The sequence below is a fragment of the Culex quinquefasciatus genome, chromosome 2, assembly GCF_015732765.1.
Source record: "Culex quinquefasciatus strain JHB chromosome 2, VPISU_Cqui_1.0_pri_paternal, whole genome shotgun sequence".
NCBI classification, from domain to species: Eukaryota; Metazoa; Arthropoda; class Insecta; order Diptera; family Culicidae; genus Culex; species Culex quinquefasciatus.
In genome coordinates this window covers 213,686,033-213,703,134 of record NC_051862.1, presented here as the reverse complement: position 1 = coordinate 213,703,134, position 17,102 = coordinate 213,686,033, and the positions used below count along the sequence as shown (strand labels likewise).

The following is a 17,102-nucleotide window of genomic DNA, read 5'->3' as shown; positions in this document are numbered from 1 at the left end:
TAATTGTGTCATGAGGTTTAATTTTTAATCTTAATCTACTGCTGACTTTTATGATCCTTTTCTGTGCATTTTTATGTGAAGAACACATTTTTGCGATTATTTTAAGCAGATTTTAGAATACCATTAAATTGCCGTGAAATTCCTCACTTTCAAATTGGCGTGCCGCGAAATTTGGATTATTGGGCCGTGAAAAATCACTAGCCCTAATAATCACTCACAATGGCTCAAAAAATGACTTTATAATCATCCCCTTTAACACATCCAAGAATTTCGAAATAAAAAGAATTATGAAATAAAAAAACACATTTTTATCGATAAAAAATGAAACTAAAAAAATCACAAACTTTTTTTTCCGTGAACCTATTGTTTACGAAAAGACATAATCATCACCTACAACTTTGCCAAAGAGACCAAATCGTCATCGAAAATTCCTTTACAAGATACAGAACTTTGTATGGTATGGAAAAACTAATGATGCCAAATGAGTTTTTTTTTTTTTTTTGACAAAAAACGTTTCATCCAAATTAAAAAAATTAAAAGTGTAAAAATCGCGATTTAATAAATTTTTAAAATACTTTTCTCAGATGTGGCTTGCCTTCATAAGGTGCTTAAGAAAAAAAAAAAAATACTGTTTATTGCGCCAAATAATGAAATTTTCAAAACAAACCCCAAATGTTGTAGAAATAGATTAAAATCTCAAGTTTGTCTGCCATTGTAAAAAATAATTGCCTCTTCATAAGGCTTACTCATGCAAAGCCATTAAATGTGACCTTCAAATTCAGCAGCTCCAAAAGCACAAGTTTTCCCAGGATTATCAACTGTTGATGACGTGCATTCATTAGCAATCATCTAGAAAGCACCGAATCTAGCAATTTCCCCTCCCGAGAAAGGGTGGCCAAAGAACACTTCACCAAGATCAACCCTCGAAGATCGCAAACGCAAACATTTCTCCTACCAAAAAAAAGTCAAACAGTTACAGTTGGTGAAAATCCTAATTAAAAGTTTGTCCAATCATAACTAGAGAAGTTGCTTCTGTAGTTAGTGAACCTTTGCTGGTTGACTCGCAGGAGGGGTTCCAAAATCACCACTAGCAAAAAAAAAAGAAAAACAGCTTTTCCAAGGGTTCAAATCATAAAAGGAAAAGAAAAAAACTTTCCCAACTCACAGCGGAAAAAAGTGATTTTTCTCCTTCTGCTTCGAGATATGCAATTGAATGGATTTTTTTCGTTTTCCGCCCCAGCAAGAAAAAGCTCTTTTGAACGAGTTTCGCCAAGTGGCTCTTCAGGCAGCAGTGGGAAAAGCGGAAAATTTAAAGCTATCATCGATGATCTGCCCTTCCTCCCTCTCTCAACCTTCCCAATAAACGACGGGAAATTGCCGCTCGACCCGAATGGGAGAAATAAGTGGAAAACTACCTTCTCTCGTTTTGCAGGCAAAAAAGCCAGCTGCACCAAAAGTTTACCAATGATTTTTATGCCGATTTATCAGCGAGTGGGAACTTTTTTCCTCCGTCGATTTTCACTCAACAAAAGCGGGTTCGGGAAATGGGAGGGTGGGTGGCAGAAAAACTCGTTCCTCATCCCGCGTTTGGCCCGTCATAAATTGGGCAAAGAAGAAAAAAGTTAATTTATTCAAACCTCCAAAGTTTTGCTGCCATCACCACGATTGGTGGAGCTTTTTGGTTTGCCAGTTCACAATCGGTTCCGTTTGTGAAACTGGGATTTTTTTTATTGAGATGGGAAATCTTGACAGAAACGGAAAATCAAGACAGAGAGAAAAGTACGGAAGGAAGTTGTTTTTGCCCATAATTGCAATTGAAAGATTGAGATTGAAATGAAATTGTGACAAAATTAAAATAACACTTTTGTTAAATTATCTGAGATATTTGGATAAACAAAGGAAATTAAAAAAAATCTTATCACTGATTTAAAAAAAATGTTTCACTTTTGAAATAACGTGATAAATTAAAAACAAAACTCCCTTTTCAAGCAACTTTTCCCAGAAATATCCCACCTCTCCAGAATGATTAATGCCCTCCCAGCTAAATTTCCACGCAACTTTCCCAACCCCCCCTCCCCCCAAAAAGTTGCGGCGTGTGAAAGTTTAACGATTCCTCGCGCCAATTTGGTCACGCTTTATTAAATTCTGTTTCGTCGGCGTCGTCGATTTTTCACCGCATCAATAGTGGAAAAATCCCAAATCCCGTTCCCCCTCCTCAAAAGCTTGGGGGGAGCTGTGCAGATTGTGGTTTTCCCCTTGACTGAGGAGAAACGGAGGGTTGAAATTTATGCTACCCATTAGAGCAGTGTTGAAGAGGAAAAGTTTTGCGCGGTTTTGCACCCCAAGCGTGGTGGGCCAAGTCAAAAACTTCATCGTAAACAGATTTCATGCTACATCAATCTTCGACGGGGCTGACGGTGGTGGGAAATATTCTGAGCGAGGTAATCTCCGCGTGACTTTGAGCGGTTTTACGGATGTTTTGTGTGTTTCGTGGGACATTGGCTTTGATTGCAGCATTAAAATTAAGACACTCGCTGATTTCGTTTGAGTAAAGGCATCCAAGATTAGTAATGAAAAATAACGTTGCAAGTCATGTTCAATGTTCCGGCTCGTGACGACACTGGAAAAAGTTTCAGGAGACTGCCTAAGATGTCAATAGCGCAATTTCTCTACCAAACCGATTTTTTTAATTTGTATTTTTTGTCGAAGACACCAAAACGATGGGGTTCCTTGGCCAAAATAATTAGACCCGTATTTTTTTGTTTGGCCATTAGGGTGCTAGATTGGTTCGAAAAATGGCAATTTTCATCATTTTTCGCAAAAACCTCTTTTTTCAAAAAATCATATCTCCGCGTCATTTCATTCGATTTTAGCTGTCTTAGACGAAAAAGAAAGGTGATTAGTTTGGTTATTTGAGTGAAATAGTAAGAAGTTTCAGAAAACTAGTTTAACTTTTGAAAAAGTCGTATGAAAACATAAAATGGCGTTTTGACCGACCAAATATCCTATCCCTAGTAACATTTTAAACTTACAGGTTTTATCATGGCTCTGAAAACCCTCATACGGCTTTTATAGCCTTTTTTATCTCAGCAATTAAAATTTCCTTTAAAAACTAACCTAATCCACCTATGTGGTTGATGTTTCCTCACTTTTTACCAAAAATGGGTAATATGAGTGGTTTGGACACACATTTCAGCTTTTTTTAGATCCAGAAAAAAAACACAGATATAACTTAAGTGGTAATAACTCTAGAAAGGGTTGCTAGATCTTCAATGTTTTGGACTCTTTAGAAAGGCCTTTCAATTGCCAACCCAACGATGGGTCGGATGATGGATCCGGACATAGTTTACATACATTTAAGTGAGATCCGGCTTCAAAAAAGTACATACAGTATGTAAAAAAAGTATTTACACCCCTTGGGCACAATGCACATTTTGTGATGAAACATGTAAAAAAATTAAAGTTTGACAGGAACCTAGTACTACGTTTTGTTCAGAAACTCATGCCAAACATTTTGCTACAAAAAACTCATGAAAAGATGATTTCTATAAAAAGTTATATAACAAATACTATTACGAAAATAAAAAAGGTGCAAAAAAAGTATGTACACCTTTCAAAAAATTAACATAAATAATGTTATTTGTTGACAAATCACCATAAATCCAGTCTCCCAACTCCAAATAGGCATCCTTGACTGATTAAAAAAATAATTTGGATTGAATATAAAGTTTACTAACTACTTAGTATAAAAGTTTATATAACTCTGGAAATTCTATATAAAACTTATCTAAACTTAATTTTGCAAACTTTTAATTCAACTAAATGTCAATATATTATCATATAATTGCTAAATAAACATTTTGGAGTGGGTATAACACCGTTTTGGGGGTATTTGTATTGATAGAATAGATTTTTCGTTGGAATTTCGTACCAACCCGGAATTACGTCGTAGGAAAATCCGCCGGCATCCGAACCGGTCCACGATTCACAAGTTAACCTATGTGGAATCGGAAAGGGCATAAAATTTCCGATCTTTTGATACCCAAACATCTAGGTTTTCTTTAAAACCTACGTTTTTAAATACCTAAGCAAAAACGTTGTTATGGTTTCTGTTTTAGCAAAAGGTCGTAAAAAGTGCGAGAATCTGTGACAACCGAACACGATACGCTTTCCTTCGGAAACAATTAGAAAACACGCGAGAAGATAGCCAAAAACGAGTAGATTTATTTGCACGTGATTTTGTATGCGAGAACAAGAGTGCGTGTAGTCTTATACGCGGCTTTATTTCAACTGATAAGACGGTCCAGAACGAGATCTGATCTCCTCCAGACGAATTTGGATGTGAAAGGGAATGATAAAGTTCTTCTCGATCGGACACGATCACTTGCCGATCGTGGCTCCATACTACCGTGTGTGTGATAAGGAATAGTGTAGAAAACAATAAATTCAAGTTCAGCTTAAATCTAAAAGAACGCAGCATTCGTTAGGGTGGTGCGTTAACATGCCGGCCCCGTTGAAAGCATCAGCTTTCAATCAAGATTACGATGTCGTCATCAGCTTCGGATGCCCAGCTTCGGAGGAGCTCGTTACTGGTAGGAAGGCCGATGTCATGGTCATCGTTTGTTGTTGTATGCTACTTCTTAGGTCACAGCAGTCTCAACGATCAGCTGTTCTTCTGCACCGTTCTCCTGCTCGGCCCGATGACGTCAGGGGAATCCCCATGACCGATGTCCTTTTTGTTGCTGTTGACATTCAGGGTTGAAGCTTGGTGATCACGTTGGGCGTACTCGTGGTTGTGGGTTGAAGTAGCCGTTGATGATCCAGTGACATGCCGGAGGACGAAAAATTCTTTAGTTTTTTGCAAATTCAATTAAAAAATAACTTACGGGGGTTGGAGGCCCATGGGCCTCCCGTTGCGCAACGCCGAAGCATTGCGATGGAAGTCTCAGAATTCTGAGTTCGGGTGGGCCATACCAACGACATCGGTTGTTGGCTGGCGTAACGGCTGGGCGTCTTTCTCAAACAGGGTGGCGACTGGAGGTGAGATGTGGGCCGCCAGCTTCTGCGTGTCTTTCAAGCGATTCTTGACGATCTTCTTCCAACGACTGAGTTGGTGTGCAATTTTCTTCGGTTCAATCGTTGCGGCATTGTGGAACAGGATTGTAAAACGAAGTTCCAACGCTGCTGCTTTTAACCTTCCGGGCGGAGTCCTTTTGGCTTTGGCTCGTATCACTTTGAGGGAAGTGGTACCGTTGTTGAGTTCGATCCCCAGGTATGCCAGTAGATTTCCAGACTGTTTGCGAGTAGGTGGAGACATCTGGCCGATGTCTGCGATCAGAACGATTCTTTTCAGGTGAAAGCGGAGGTGCATGGCGAACAGGTTGTCAGGTTTACTTCTGGGAGTGATCGGCTTTGATTCTTGGGGGTGAGCATGGGGATCGAGCACGATGTTCACCGTTTGCAGCAGCGCCGAGGCAGGCACACTTCGAGCTCCGACAGAGTTGATGGGCACGAGGCAGGTGGCAAGCGGCGACTGCGGCATAGACGGCGACGGCAACGACGACGAGTGAGTATGCGAGGAAGTCTGCTTCGATTGAATCTCCAAGAAGGCCGGTAGAGGGCGAGAAACAACTGGGCTAGTATGGGTGGATATGCGATCTGGCGACATGAGGAGACGCATGGTTTGGTGCGAGCAACACGGATACGAACTGGTCGCTGGACAGTTGACTGCGTAGGTGGTCTTCGATGTCAGCGGCCGAAGCTGTTCCGGGTTGTAAGATTTCGACGAGAGTGGCGACAAATGTAGAATGGGCATATGGATGGGGAGTTTAGAGTCCGGTAATTTCATATGCGATGGGGCAGGTATGGTTTGTGTGAGGTTATCTTCGGGACACGTTGGCTGCTTCTTGGTTTCGTTATCCAAGAAACTGTAGACGAACACGTAGTCTAGTTCAAATTTCTGACGGATTCGACGATTGCTCTCGTCAACGGCAGACATGGCAGCTTCCGCCGTAATTGCAGCCGATTTGCTTTGATTTTCATCGTCGTCGAGCAGCAGCTCGATGTTCAGACGATTAGCGAAGTATTGATCATCTAGTCCATCAATACATTGCTTCCATCTCGCAAGTTGTACGCTGTGTTGTTCTGCTTTGTAGTCTTCAACAAACTGCTTCGCGCTGGTAAGCGTGTCCAAGATGAGCCGCTCTTGGTAGAAAAGTGCACTCAATCTCGATTCCATTATCCACAGCGACCAGCCAAGCTCAACACGTGTCAAATGCAGAACCCACAAACTACTAGCCCAGACGAGATTGAAGCAGCAAAGACGATCGAGTACAACCTATTCGATCAACTAATAAGATCACACAACTTCGCCAGGAATTGTACAAAATTCCCTTATGGTCGGTCAGCCCGCGTGGCTCAACTCGCATGTGGTACTCACGTGGTTCAGTACAAAGTACCTACGATGACCTTGATCGACGAATAATTGGTGCAAGGTCCTTTGTTCACTGAGCACAATGTAGATGAACCAGGCCAAACCTTGCCTCGTGCCACGCAGCGATCACGTGCTTCAGCAGATCGAAGAAATTCCTCAGCAGATCACCAAAATCACATGGTTTGTCGCACGTAGGAGCGACCACTGTTTGCAGCTACGATCTTCAGCGCAGTTTATAGGCAGCGACAGTACACGTTGCGCAGATTGATTTTTTACGACACAACAAAATTGTTCCCAACACTTCACACGCGGCGATGTGTTCAAAAGCCACACGATATGCAAAAGTTCACTTTTTACAATAGCAAGATTTTCATCGAAAACTGTCCGCGATTGTCCGAGTTAAATCGCGCACATCCGGCAATCGAAGGACCAAAAATGTTTTAGCAAAAGGTCGTAAAAAGTGCGAGAATCTGTGACAACCGAACACGATACGCTTTCCTTCGGAAACAATTAGAAAACACGCGAGAAGATAGCCAAAAACGAGTAGATTTATTTGCACGTGATTTTGTATGCGAGAACAAGAGTGCGTGTAGTCTTATACGCGGCTTTATTTCAACTGATAAGACGGTCCAGAACGAGATCTGATCTCCTCCAGACGAATTTGGATGTGAAAGGGAATGATAAAGTTCTTCTCGATCGGACACGATCACTTGCCGATCGTGGCTCCATACTACCGTGTGTGTGATAAGGAATAGTGTAGAAAACAATAAATTCAAGTTCAGCTTAAATCTAAAAGAACGCAGCATTCGTTAGGGTGGTGCGTTAACAGTTTCGTTTGAGCAACCTGCCAAAAATGTATGGAATTTCGTAATTTTTGTTCTCGTGGATCAAACTTACTTTTTGCCCAGGTATTTAAAAACGTAGGTTTTAAAGAAAACCTAGATGTTTGGGTATCAGAAGATCGGAAATTTTATGCCCTTTCCGATTCCACATAGGTTGACTTGTGAATCGTGGACCGGTTCGGATGCCGGCGGATTTTCCTACGACGTAATTCCGGGTTGGTACGAAATTCCAACGAAAAATCTATTCTATCGATACAAATACCCCCAAAACGGTGTTATACCCACTCCAAAATGTTTATTTAGCAATTATATGGTAATATATTGACATTTAGTTGAATTAAAAGTTTGCAAAATTAAGTTTAGATAAGTTTTATATAGAATTTCCAGAGTTATATAAACTTTTATACTAAGTAGTTAGTAAACTTTATATTCAATCCAAATTATTTTTTTAATCAGTCAAGGATGCCTATTTGGAGTTGGGAAACTGGATTTATGGTGATTTGTCAACAAATAACATTATTTATGTTAATTTTTTGAAAGGTGTACATACTTTTTTTTGCGCCTTTTTTATTTTCGTAATAGAATTTGTTATATAACTTTTTATAGAAATCATCTTTTCATGAGCTTTTTGTAGCAAAATGTTTGGCATGAGTTTCTGAACAAAACGTAGTACTAGGTTCCTGTCAAAATTTAATTTTTTTACATGTTTCATCACAAAATGTGCATAGTGCCCAAGGGGTGTAAATACTTTTTTTACATACTGTAAATATCACTTAAGTAATCATAACTCGAGACAGGGTTGCCAGATCTTCAATGTTTTGGACTCATTGGAAAAGCCTTTCAATTGCCTAACCAACGATGGGTCGGATGATGGATCCGGACATAGTTTACGTACATTTAAGTGAGATCCGGCTTCAAAATTGTACATAAATATCACTTAAGTGGTCATAACTCGAGACAGGGTTGCCAGATCTTCAATGTTTTGGACTCATTGGAAAAGCCTTTCAATTGCCTAACCAACGATGGGTCGGATGATGGATCCGGACATAGTTTACATACATTTAAGTGAGATCCGGCTTCAAAAAAGTACATAAATATCACTTAAGTGGTCATAACTCGAGACAGGGTTGCCAGATCTTCAATGTTTTGAACTCATTGGAAAGGCCTTCTGATAACCTAACCAACGATGGGTCGGATTGTGGATCCGGACATAGTTTACATACATTTAAGTGAGATCCGGCTTCAAAAAAGTACATAAATATCACTTAAGTGGCCATAACTCGAGACAGGGTTGCCAGATCTTCAATATTTTGTACTCATTGGAAAGGCCTTTTAATTACCTAACCAATGATGGGTCGGATGATGGATCTGGACATCGTTTACATGCATATAATTGAGATCCGGATATTTGTGAAAACACATTTTTATATATAACTTTTGAACTACTTATCGAAACTTCAAACAATTCAATAGCGATGTATGGGACCCTAAACCAAGTCGAATGCAACTGGTTCGATCAAAATCGGTTCAGCCAGTGCTGAGAAAACTCAGTGAGAATTTTGGTCACATACATACATACACACACATACACACACACATACACACACACATACACACACACACATACACACACACAGACATTTGTTCAGTTTTCGATTCTGAGTCGATATGTATACATGAAGGTGGGTCTAGGTGCTTTTAATAAAAAGTTCATTTTCAGAGCAGGATTATAGCCTTACCTCAGTGAGGAAGGCAAAACTGCTCAAAACATGATTGTTAAATTTCGCAAAGTTTCATTTTTTTTTTTGTAACGGTAAACAAGTTTTGAAACATTAAAAAGTAAAAAATAGGACAAAGTGGTATGAAAGGTTTAAACAAAACAAACATGGTTTCATTACTAACTTTGGTTTTGATTTTTGAATAGATTATGTAAATAAAAAGAGTGAGACACTCGCTGTTTATGGGTTCTAGAAATATTTTGTTTTAGCATTTAAGAGAACTTGATATTAAAAAAAAACAAATTTAAGTAATGTTAAACACAAAAAGTCGCGAGAAATTTTAAAATTGTCTTATTGTACTTAAAATTAGTATTTCTCAACCGATGCTGAATTCTGCATTTAGGAAGAAATCGATTCGTCTTGAGGGGAGAATGATGACAAAAAAAAGCAATTTTATTACAAACAGTTCTCCACCATTTTTTAAACAATTGAAGGAATTACGAACCAAAATAAAAAAAAACCTTTGAACAGATTGTAACGTTCTTTACAATGCTAATCAGTTATTGTTTTATGTGTTAAAAAGTATTCAAACATTATTGTCAAGAGCAAATCTTAAAAATCTTAATAACTCAAAATGGTCACAAGCAAACCTCTTTTGTTTAAACATCAAATTTTTACTCTAAAATAGAACGGTGGAATAATCATCATCAAAAGAAAATCATTGGACGTTCATCAAGAGAACAACTCCGAAGGCTGCTTGTCTTCCTCTCTCACGCACGAAAGATCGGTAAAAGGAATCTTATAAAATCGACACCTTGATTATTCGGCGGAACATCTTTTTCACTACTACAATTGTACTGTCAAGCAACAAAAAATGGCAGAATTTTTGGTTTTCGGAATTTTGAGTATGCCTTCAAATCAGGCGTACAAAGGTCCCTTTGATACAAAATTTCCATCTCATCACATTTTCAGGCTGCAAATTATTGGAAAACACATCTTTTTTCGATGGTTCAAAAATGGAAGGCGTCGTACTGCCCCTCCGTCATGAGATATTGAAAAATGGAGCTCGTATTCGTGATCAGGGACCAAAGTTTCGCGCATCTCAAATAGGGATTAAAAAAGACTTTTTACTGACAAATAGTTTTATCTAGGTTCAACCAGCCAGAAAATTTGTATCTTTTAAGGCAATTTTCGGAACGGTTTAGTGTTATGGACAAAGTTGTAGGTATTGATAAAGACTATTGAGAAATAAATGGAACACGAAAAAACTGCAAATCAATTTGTTTTTTACATAAATTTCCCAAAACCAGCACTTTATTTTTTTGTATTATCTCCCCAAAGACAAAAAACCAATTTTTGAACTATGATTTTTTGACATGATTGTGATTTTTTTTTATAATGTAAACATTACTCGATTGTTTTTTACTAAGTGCTCAATTTTCAAGATAAAGCCACTTTTTTAGTTTTATTTGAAAAATTAAATTTTTAAGATTTTTGAAATAACGTGCAAGATTAGGCCGTCCCAAAAACATGAAAAGTTGTCAAATCTTCGGTGCTCTCCCCTAGAATGATAGATTAGGATGTCAGGAACAATGTTTTCATTCAACAAAAAATTGCCAAAAATGGTTTACAACTCGCGCGCGGGGCTTGAATGAAAAAAGTGCATCTTTCGAGTATTTTTCAGAAATGCGAGTAACAATCATACTAAAGTCATTCAAATTTGGTCGCCTTGAGCTTCAAGTTATAGTTTATTGTCCCCTGAAAAAATTCCTGTACAGACGTAGTCCATAAAAGCTTGTGTTTGGGCATGGCAGGGTGTTTTAGGAAGAAAAAAATGTATTTTTAGCCAAAAAAATCAAAAATCACTCCCCAAAACGAGCCAAAAAATTTTGCAGCAAAACTAATGCATTCAGCACAGAGCACAGAGCAGTGCATATAAATATGTCGTTTACGTCACATAGTGAGAAAATCTCATGTTTTTTCATGAAATATTAGTAACAAATATCGTTTTTGAGCGAGCAAAATAAAAATTTCCAAAATATATGCCTTCCCGTTTGTAATCATAGTAGCCAATGTTTTATGCTAAAAACGCTTAAAAACCAAGAATTTTGAAAATTCGTCACTTTTTGTTCACAAAAATGCAAATATCTCGGCTTTGCGTGGACATAAATTGAATGTCAAAAAAAGCAAAATGATCTCCGTAAAATTTCCTATAAGCTGAATGCATAAGTTTTGGCTGCAAATGTTTTTGGCTCGTTTTGGGGAGTGATTTTTGAATTTTGTTGGCGAAAAAATACAATTTTTTCTCCCTAAAACGCCCTGCCATGCCCAAAAACAAGCTTTTATGGACCTTGTCTGTACAGGCATTTGTTCAGAGGACAATAAACTATAACTTGAAGCTCAAGGCGACCAAATTTGAATGACTTTAGTTTGATTGTTACTCGCATTTCTGAAAAATACTCGAAAAACGCACTTTTTTCATTCAAGCTCCGCGCGCGAGTTGTAAACCATTTTTGGGAATTTTTTGTTGTATGAAAACATTGTTCCTGACATCCTAATCTATCATTCTAGGGGTGAGCACCGAAGATTTGACAACTTTTCATTTTTTTTGGGACAGCCTAGTGCAAGATTGACCATTCCTAAAAACGGGTTGAGAAAATTTCCAATAAAATTGCATATTTTTGTGTTTTTCTCAACTTTTTTGAAATGTATATTCTGATTTCCTTTTTTTTTCAAAAAAAATCTTTTTTTCCGTTTTGAATAGATATTTGTACCAAAATATATAGGCTGTCTAGGCTGTTCAATTTCCTTGTTTCTGCTATTCGCTGCATTTTTTGCAACTAGAGTTCCAATCTTTATTGTATCTTATGCAATAATGTTGCAAATTTTTACAACTTTCCTAAAACAGTAATTTTAGCGATGAACAACCATCGACATTAAAAGGGATCTCATCTCTTATATACACTCAATTATCCAAAGCCTCAATCGTCCAAAGTTTCAAATATCCGAAGGTTTGTATGGGACTTCGGACAATTGAATCACGAACAAAAAAACGAGTTCTGCGACCCAATTTTAACCAAATTTGAATGGTTGATTGCATGGAAAATAAAAAAAAACATTTTTTCAATATTTTATAATCACCATTTTGGTCGCCATCTTGGATTGAAAAAATTTAAATCACTTTTTGCAATTCCGTCGTGAAACTACTTACTTTTCCTGTCATTCTTGAACGACGAAATAGCCTATTTTTCTGTACCAAAAATAACAGAATCGAATTGCAACACTTTTCAAAATTAATGCTGAAAAGTACTCAAATGGGTGCTGAAAAGTTGAACTTTTCAGCACTTGTTTTGAAAAGTAACATTTTCAACATTTTTTTTGATTTAAACGATTTATTGACAAAATACATGAAAATTTGACATAAAATTTCACTCAGTTTGTGAGTTTTTTGGAATTGCAAAAAATGTTGTATGGAACTCGTTGCAAAACTTGATTTTTGCAGCACTCGTCGTATTTATCCAACTCTGTAAATCTTGTTGGACAAATGTACGACACGTGCTAAAAAAATCTTGTTTTCGCAACTTGTTGCATAAACTACTATTAGAGTAGTTTAAGGGTCATACTAAAGCTCAAGAGCCAAAAATAAGAAAACGAAAAAAATAATATTTTTTTTTTCGTCCTTCGATTATCCGAAGTGAAATTTTGCCAAGGCCTTCGAAGAATCAAGTCTGGACTGTGCAGCTAATTAATCAAACACCAACGTATTGTTATTGAATTGAAACTGGAAACAAACCAACATATTTTGCTTTTCACGAAAGCATTTCAACTATGGAATTGCTGTTTGAATTTTGAACAACGAATTATTTTATTTTTTTCAATTTAGCAATTTTGAAATCATGTTTCAAATCGGAATTCGTCATTAGTGAAATTTTATTACGTATGATAATAAAGTTGATTTTGTTGTTTGATCAGTGAAGCAATTCCATGAATATTTTGAATTTAGCTGGGGATAAACAAAAACGACACCGAAATTCAATTGCGTTACAATCCATATCATTCCAATACAATTTCCAATAACTGCGTGTTATTACAGAGCCTAAATTCCTCCGAATTGTAACTCGTTAAAATAATGCAACAGCAATTCCATTAATCCCAGTTGTTTAAATATTTATCGATTTCGAAGACTCTCGACTGCTCATGCATTTTGTATTTTCCCCCATCGTCGTCGATCCAACAAGTCAATTTTCCAATCAACCACGCTAGTGTGCAGTCAGCTGTTTCAAACGCGCAATGAAAATAGAACATTTCCCCGACTTACCTCGACTCGCACCGTCAGGTTGTACTCCTTTATCGTCTCGAAGTCGAGCGGGTGGTTCACCTTTATGTCGGCCCACGTGTCGCCGTTGTCGGGCCGCTGCTGCAGGTAGAACGTGTGCAGCTTGTTCGTTTGCGCCGTCGAGCCCGGCATGAGCCGGTAGAACACGGTCGGGTTGCCCTCGATTCCGGAGCTTTTTTGGATTTTAAAAGGATTTTTTTTGTGGGATTTTGGGAAGAAAAAGAACGAGATTAGTGTTTTGAAATGATTTTTGTTTTCAAAAGGATTAAAACTAGCGATGAAGAATCAATCGATGCCGACAAAAAAAAGAGAGCAGCATCCAGGATTGATTTTCCATCTGTGAAAGACAATTTTCCCTTTTTCGAAGGACGGATCATCCCCCTTGACACACTCGCCAGCAAAAAAGAGAAACCAAAATAATCCGGTCTGAGAACCACATTCACAAAAAGGACAGTCGATGGCCCCTCGGAGTTTGTTAATCTCGGAGCAACAACCATCGACAATTACTCGCGCGAAGGGGGTGGTGGTGGTGGGTGGACGGTGGCCAGGGGGATGACCGTGGGAGGAAAAACTTGCCCGCGCGCGCGATGATCAAGATGAAACCCAAACTCAAACTCCACCAGACCGGAAATAAGTGACTCTCTGGCAAAGAAATCCTTTCTGCTTGATCCCGACGAGGATTCATCAAATTTGAGCTAGCAAAAAAAAACACAACATTTTCATTTCGCGAAGCGAAAAACGTCATTCCCGGGTAAAAAAAGTTGTCGAGTTGAGTTTGGATTTCATCGTTTTTTTTTTTTCATTCCCTTCTTCAAATAAACATTTTGACATGTTCAACTTGCCGAAAGAAAGAAAACTAAGAAAAAGGACCAACTCAAAACCACAAAAAACGAGGGAGGAAAAAATATGTAAAATCACAAAATGGAGCTAAAGGTTGTGACAACATCAGGAATCAACACAACAGAAGAAAACGCCACACGACTGGAGACAATATTTGGTTAGCCTTTGTGGAAGAAACCGTCCGAAATTTATATGGTTAAGGGTGCGACAAGGGTTAAAGTATCGGAGTGTGTGATGTGGCCTCGCAGCAATCCCGGAAAAAAATCCGGTGTCGTGGTAGACCTAGGACCGTCATAAATAAAAAATGATAATAAGGGAGCAGACCCCACTACAGAGGTCGGTGGGAAGCCCATCTCGTGGTGTCAGCTGGACAGTTTTTTATAAACGCAGATGTGACACTATTCACATTTGGGGAGGAAATGGCTAGTGTGAATCTGTTTTGTGGTGAGGGAATTGCTAGTGGATTGGACGGCACAAACAGGTTTTTTTTATGTAAAAATGATGAACTTCGCATTCTTATTAAGACTTGTCAGTAATATTTTGGTCAATTTAATCTTTTTATAAAAATAAAAATAAATGAAATCACTTTTTTCATACGCAAAAGAAACATTTCTTATAAACAAGTACATATGGTATAATTTCTAAATTTTCAGAACATTTTTTTATACTGGAAACAAATTTTATTTTATTTTAAAATGAATTATTGTGTTTTGATGTTTCATAGAATCATATGAAACAGATTTATATTCTTAATAAAAGTTAAAACTAAATACCAAAATTATCAAATCTGTGAAATATTTTCTAAAGAAGGAGAAAAGGTTGGAAAACAACAACAATTAGTCATTCATTTTTTCCGAAAAGTCTATTTTTTTGTTTTGTTGTCAGCAGTTACTCTAAAAATTATTGTTTCGCCTGTATTTCAAAAAACTTTTTTTTAAAAAGGTGAAAAAAATCATTACGCCTTTATTCGAACATTTGTCAATTCCCAGAGAAATTTTCCTAAAATTAAAAAAAAAAAACATTAAAATACTTTAAATTTGAAAAAGAATATGAGCAGTTCCAAAAAGTGAAAACGGTTTTTGAGAAAACTTACAGAAACTTTTGTGTAAGTTATGTGTGAGCACTTCTTGCATTAATTGCATTTATCAGAAATGCCCACGTTTTGGCCAGTTTTGATTTCAAACAATGAGGCCGCGGGCTTATCAATAACCTGATTTTTGTATAATTTTATTTTTTTGTTTTTGAATTTACCTAAATTTTACAGGCGTTTGTTTTGCAACATACAAAAAATATTTATTTTTTTTTCAAGCTAAGCTTGTATCAAACACTTATATTTTTTAATTCTTCATAAATTTTCTAAAATTAAAAAAAATAGAATAATAATACAATAAGTTCATGATTCTAAAATCTTTGTAATTTTTATCAAAAATTTTCAATATATTTTAAATATCCTTTATATATTTTAAGTATTTCTTTTTAAACGTGATATTTTTATTCAAATTAAACTTTTGAGTTTTGATTAAAAAATAAATTAAAAGTTGTGTTGAAATTATGAACACAAAAATATCAGCTTATTTCATAATATTTATTTTTTTTAGAATTGAAGAAAATAATTTAAAAAATGCATATAAAGAGTTTGCAAAAATGTACCTGTGAGGTATTACTAAATAAACCTCTGTAAAATATTATTAAAAAACTAACTTAATCCACCTATGTGGTTGATGCCTTCCACACTTGTTACCAACAATGGGTAATATGAGTGGTTTGGACACATATTTCAGCTATTTTTTTTAGGTCCAGGAAAATAAGTACACAGATATAACTTAAGTTGTCATAACTCGAGACAGGGTTGCCAGATCTTCAATTATGTGGACTCGTTGGAAAGTTCTTTCGATTACCTAACCAACGATGGGTCGGATGATGGATCCGGACATAGTTTACATACATTTAAGTGAGATCCAGCTTCAAAAAAGTACATAAATATCACTTAAGTGGTCATAACTCGAGACAGGGTTGCCAGATCTTCAATTATGTGGACCCGTTGGAAAAGTCTCTCGATTACCTAACCAACGATGGGTCGGATGATGGACCCGGACATCGTTTACATACATTTAAGTGAAATCCGGCTTCAAAAAAGTACATCAATATCACTTAAGTGGTCATAACTCGAGACATGGTTGCCAGATCTTCAATTATGTGGACTCGTTGGAAAGGTCTCTCGATTACCTAACCAATGATGGGTCGGATGATTGATCCGGACATCGTTTACATGCATTTAAGTGAGATCCGGCTTCAAAAAAGTACATAAATATCACTTAAGTGGTCATAACTTGAAACAGGGTTGCCAGATCTTCAATTATGTGGACCCGTTGGAAAAGTCTCTCGATTACCTAACCAACGATGGGTCGGATGATGGATCCGGACATCGTTTACATGCATTTAAGTGAGATCCGGCTTCAAAAAAGTACATAAATATCACTTAAGTGGTCATAACTCGAGACAGGGTTGCCAGATCTTCGATGTTGTGGACTCGTTGGAAAGGTCTCTCAATTACCTGACCAACGATGGGTCGGATGATGGATCCGGACATCGTTTACATGCATTTAAGTGAGATCCGGCTTCAAAAAAGTACTTAAATATCACTTAAGTGGTCATAACTCGAGACAGGGTTGCCAGATCTTCGATGTTGTGGACTCGTTGGAAAGGTCTCTCGATAACCTAACCAACGATGAGTCGGATGATGGATCCGGACATCGTTTACATGCATTTAAGTGAGATCCGGCTTCAAAAAAGTACATAAATATCACTTAAGTGGTCATAACTCGAGACAGGGTTGCCAGATCTTCGATGTTGTGGACTCGTTGGAAAGGTCTCTCGATTACCTAACCAACGATGGGTCGGATGATGAATCCGGACATCGTTTACATGCATTT

General features: G+C 37.4%; 1 protein-coding gene across 1 annotated transcript in view; it reads right to left on the bottom strand.

The window, feature by feature from the left end:
• LOC6051324 (neural-cadherin) overlaps positions 1-17,102 on the bottom strand; it is a 178,988-nt gene that overhangs the window by 19,325 nt on the left and 142,561 nt on the right. Inside the window, 2 exon segments of the mRNA XM_038253579.1 lie at positions 13,312-13,470; positions 13,473-13,501. Coding sequence (XP_038109507.1) covers positions 13,312-13,470; positions 13,473-13,501 — 188 coding nt within the window.